The sequence below is a fragment of the Pinus tabuliformis genome, chromosome X (assembly GCF_031772625.1).
Source record: "Pinus tabuliformis cultivar Carrire ecotype Pingquan chromosome X, CPIR1, whole genome shotgun sequence".
In the NCBI taxonomy this organism is placed as follows: domain Eukaryota; kingdom Viridiplantae; phylum Streptophyta; class Pinopsida; order Pinales; family Pinaceae; genus Pinus; species Pinus tabuliformis.
The window spans coordinates 302,431,652-302,435,698 of record NC_142308.1 but is presented as its reverse complement, the minus strand read 5'-3'; the positions used below and the strand labels follow the sequence as shown (position 1 = coordinate 302,435,698).

The 4,047-nt window shown below is 36.3% G+C and overlaps 2 protein-coding genes across 3 annotated transcripts; both read left to right on the top strand.

Moving 5' to 3' along the window:
* Positions 1 to 912: 912 nt before the first annotated feature.
* On the top strand, positions 913 to 2,519 carry LOC149139622 (uncharacterized). Of its 2 annotated transcripts, none has more exons than XM_089449671.1 (2): positions 913 to 1,232; positions 1,408 to 2,519. In XM_089449671.1, exon 2 carries the CDS (start codon positions 1,773 to 1,775, stop codon positions 2,073 to 2,075), a length of 303 nt encoding a protein of 100 aa, XP_089305797.1. In that variant the 5' UTR covers positions 913 to 1,232; positions 1,408 to 1,772; the 3' UTR covers positions 2,076 to 2,519. Both variants share the same exon structure in this region, with proteins under 2 accessions (XP_089305797.1, XP_089305798.1).
* A 528-nt stretch (positions 2,520 to 3,047) lies between these two features.
* Positions 3,048 to 3,795, top strand: LOC149139621 (uncharacterized). The gene has a single exon (XM_089449670.1). It carries the CDS (start codon positions 3,063 to 3,065, stop codon positions 3,504 to 3,506), a length of 444 nt encoding a protein of 147 aa, XP_089305796.1. The 5' UTR covers positions 3,048 to 3,062; the 3' UTR covers positions 3,507 to 3,795.
* Positions 3,796 to 4,047: the final 252 nt, after the last annotated feature.

Below are 4,047 nucleotides of genomic sequence, written 5' to 3'. Positions count from 1 at the left end.
TATATTACAAAACATAATTTAAACATGTTATTTTTTTTTCAAATTATTTAAACTATTAAAATAATTTAATTTATTAATATAAGTGGTTTATTTTCAATACCTTTACATTTTATTATTAAATTTTAATATACACTGTAAAACATAATTTGAACATGTTATTATTCTTTATCTTATCTTTCAAATTATTTAAACCATTAAAATAATTTAATAAATAATAAAATCTTAAAATATAAAATCACTTTTATAAACATTACGAGATTTAATTTACATTCTAAAACATAATTTAAACCAGATATTATTCTTTATCTTATCTTTCAAACTATTTAAACAATTAAAATAATTTAATAAATAATAAAATCTTAAAATATAAAATCACTTTTATAAACATTACATTAAAATAAAATAGCTCAATAGCAACCGCTCAACCCTAACACTCAAAGATGTTTAAATAAAGGTGGTCCATTATTCCCACTATAAAAATATATTTTAATTGTTTTAAATTTTAATTTCCCTATAAGTTATCTCTACTTTTCCATAAAGACATTCATCAACGATTATGTGGTTTGTTTTCGAAGTCTTTAAATTTTGTTATAAAACATTCTTACACTTATACTCTGAAACAAATATATTATAATTTTCTATCTTAATTTTGTAATTATTTAAACAATTAAACCCTATCAATTTATATTTAAAATAACTTTGTATGAATGGAACCAAGTACCGAGCCCTTAACCCTAACAATCTCAAGCACACTGTCAATGATGATTGAGTAATGGTGGTCCCGTTATGCCCAGTTGTACCTGGAAGTATGATTAAGGTTGGCCCCCCTACCTCGACTTATCCTTATCAACGTGGGATCTTTATTTTCACTATATTCAACCTATTTGCCGTGGTCGGGGACGGCATCATGCGTCCAAGTGATGGATCCAGTCGCGCCATGGTTGCCAACGGAGCACACACCCTGCCATTGACAATTCCATATAAACAGATCTAGCGTACCACAGATCATCCCCTCCCGTCCAAGAACGAAAATGATGACTCCACTTTCCTCCTGTAACCAGCCGCAGCAGACCCAATCTGGAAGCAGAATGTGGATTTCATTTGGTATATACGAGCCTCAACATGGCTGCGACATTCAGGACGCGGTTACCCACATGGCCAGAGTGGCCGCTCTGCTAGAAAAAGGAAACAACATTGACGTCGCCATTCTGAAGAGCCTCGAGCAATCATGGGTATGTGTATGCGAACAACAAATTTGATCTAGCATTCTGAGAAGGTTTACGTATGAAGAGATTTGATACCATTTAACCTTTGGTAGATTTAGATGAATTTATATTAATATTTTCAGTTTTTCTAGTTTTCAGATCAGAGACGGCCTTCTACTAATTTATTATATTGTATGTGCAGGTTGCTGTGTTTGCCGTCTCGAAAGGGGAATCCATTGCCAATGGGCTTGGGTTGAATCTACGTGATCTAATTTTTTTAGATTAATTTTAGATTTCTGAAATCTCCTATCAACCTAAGTTTAACATTTTATAAGTTTGGCATTTTATCAGATGAGAAAAAATCTAGGCCATGACTCATTGATTTGTTAGGATAATCAGGCAGCAGCATTCACAAAGGGGAAGACCAGAGCAGTCAAAATAGTGGACTCCGGTTGGTTCCGGTTGACTTCACGGGAAATAAGCAGAGGGGTTCCCTTTGCTCAGTTATCCCTGGGAGACATTGTTAGCCTCAGAAGAATCTACACGGCAAGCTCGAAGATACAGGATATGATTTCGTACAGCTGCCTGGCCGTACTCAAGTCCTACTTCGTTCGGCTCAAGGGTATATTATCTTCCTCCTTCTATGAGTCTCTGGACGGGAAGCAGATAATAGGGTTAGGAGTGTGGGATAGCGTTGAATCCGCGTCTGTTCTGGTGAATAATGATGATAATCCCAACGTGAACCCTTGGATCGTGTTTTGGAAAAGCCTGGGGGCTAAAAAGCTCAAATACGATGTCTGCCAGGTTTCCTATGTTACATTCAGGGATCCCTGCAACCTCCAGAATTCCAGGCCGGGGTTTCAAATATAAAGTCAATGAAACAAAAATCCGTTATATTTCAGAGCTGCAATCTTTCACAGATGGATGGATGGTCAGTGTTTTCTACATAATTTTGAGGTTTAAGATATAGAAAAAAATCAAGATGGTCAATCAGAAGTATCGAGCAGAGGTCCATTGCGTGTTATACACGTTCAAGTCGTTCGGAAATAGGATGGCCCAGCCGCTAGCTTGTCAATTTCAGAGATCGTGAGTCTGACCGCAAGACAAATCCAGTATACCACAAAATACCAGAAGCCAATGTACTTTTAGCCGAGTGAGAAACATGTGTATAATTATGTGCCCTCCAATTTCAACAATTTGTCATCATCCCATCTCATTAGGAAGACTATGTTCCTCCTCATTTCAAATTTTCCATCGACATATGTAAATGGAATGGGCCCGTTGTCAAATGTGGACAAGAGACCGTAAGTTTTTCACAACTCAAATCATAAAAAATTAAAATATGAGAATCCATGTAATTTGAGCATGACAGTTTCAAATATTGCATGTTGGAAATTGGATTTATTTATAAAACACACTTCATCATTTACATTGTCATTCAATTCTTCAGAAAATATTTTTAGAAATTCATAACGCAAGTAGCCCAGATGTTAAGCAATAGGGCATCTCTCTGAGACTTAAACTAAGTTTTCAATAAATATTGGTTTATGTCAATATTTTAATGAGAAAAAAACCAAATGAGTTGATTTAGAGGTTTTATCTTTGTCTTCCTTGTGTCCTTACTTCTCTTTAATCTTATCCCATGAGATTCTGCATGTTTTTTCTTAATACCAATTCTTACTACAATAAACATAGTAAAAATAGTGGACTCCGATTAAATTAATTTTAGATTTCTGAAATCTCCAATCAACCTAAGTTTAACATTTTATAAGTTTAGCATTTTATTGGATGAGAAAAAATCTAGGCCCTGACTAATTGATTCGTTATGATAATCAGGCAGCAGCATTCACAAAGGGGATGACCAGCGCAGTCAAAATAGTGGACTCCGGTTGGTTCCGGTTGACTTCACGGGAAATAAGCAGAGGGGTTCCCTTTGCTCAGTTATCCCTGGGAGACATTGTTAGCCTCAGAAGAATCTACACGGCAAGCTCGAAGATACAGGATATGATTTCGTACAGCTGCCTGGCCATACTCAAGTCCTACTTCGTTCGGCTCAAGGGTATATTGTCTTCCTCCTCCTATGAGTCTCTGGACGGGAAGCAGATAATAGGGTTAGGAGTGTGGGATAGCGTTGAATCCGCGTATGTTCTGGTAAATAATGATGATAATCCCAACGTGAACCCTTGGATCGTGTTTTGGAAAAGCTCAAATACGATGTCTGCCAGGTTGCCGATGTTACATTCCGGGATCCCTGCAACCCTCAGAAATCCAGGCCGGGGATGGTCAGCGTTTTCTACATAATTTTGAGGTTTAAGATATAGAAAAAAATCAAGATGGTCAATCAGAAGTATCGAGCAGAGGTCCATTGCGTGTTATACACGTTCAAGTCGTTCGGAAATAGGATGGCCCAGCCGCTAGCTTGTCAATTTCAGAGATCGTGAGTCTGACCGCAAACAAATCCAGTATACCACAAAATACCAGAAGCCAATGTACTTTTAGCCGAGTGAGAAACATGTGTATAATTATGTGCCCTCCAATTTCAACAATTTGTCCTCCTCATTTCAAAATTTCCATGACATATGTAAATGGAATGGGCCCGTTGTCAAATGTGAACAAGAGACCGTAAGTTTTTCACAACTCAAATCATAAAATATTAAAATATGAGAATCCATGTAATTTGAACATGATAGTTCCAAATATTGCAAGTCTATGTTCCTCCTCATTTCAAATTTTCCATCGACATATGTGAATGGAATGGGCTTGTTGTAAAATGTGAACAAGAGATTGTAAGCTTTTCGCAACTCAAATCATAAAAAATAAAATATGAGAACATGATAGTTTC

Bases quoted from the DNA above. Each gene is read 5' to 3' on its own strand.
- LOC149139622 (XM_089449671.1), top strand. From the start codon at position 1,773: ATGATTTCGTACAGCTGCCTGGCCGTACTCAAGTCCTACTTCGTTCGG.
- LOC149139621 (XM_089449670.1), top strand. From the start codon at position 3,063: ATGACCAGCGCAGTCAAAATAGTGGACTCCGGTTGGTTCCGGTTGACT.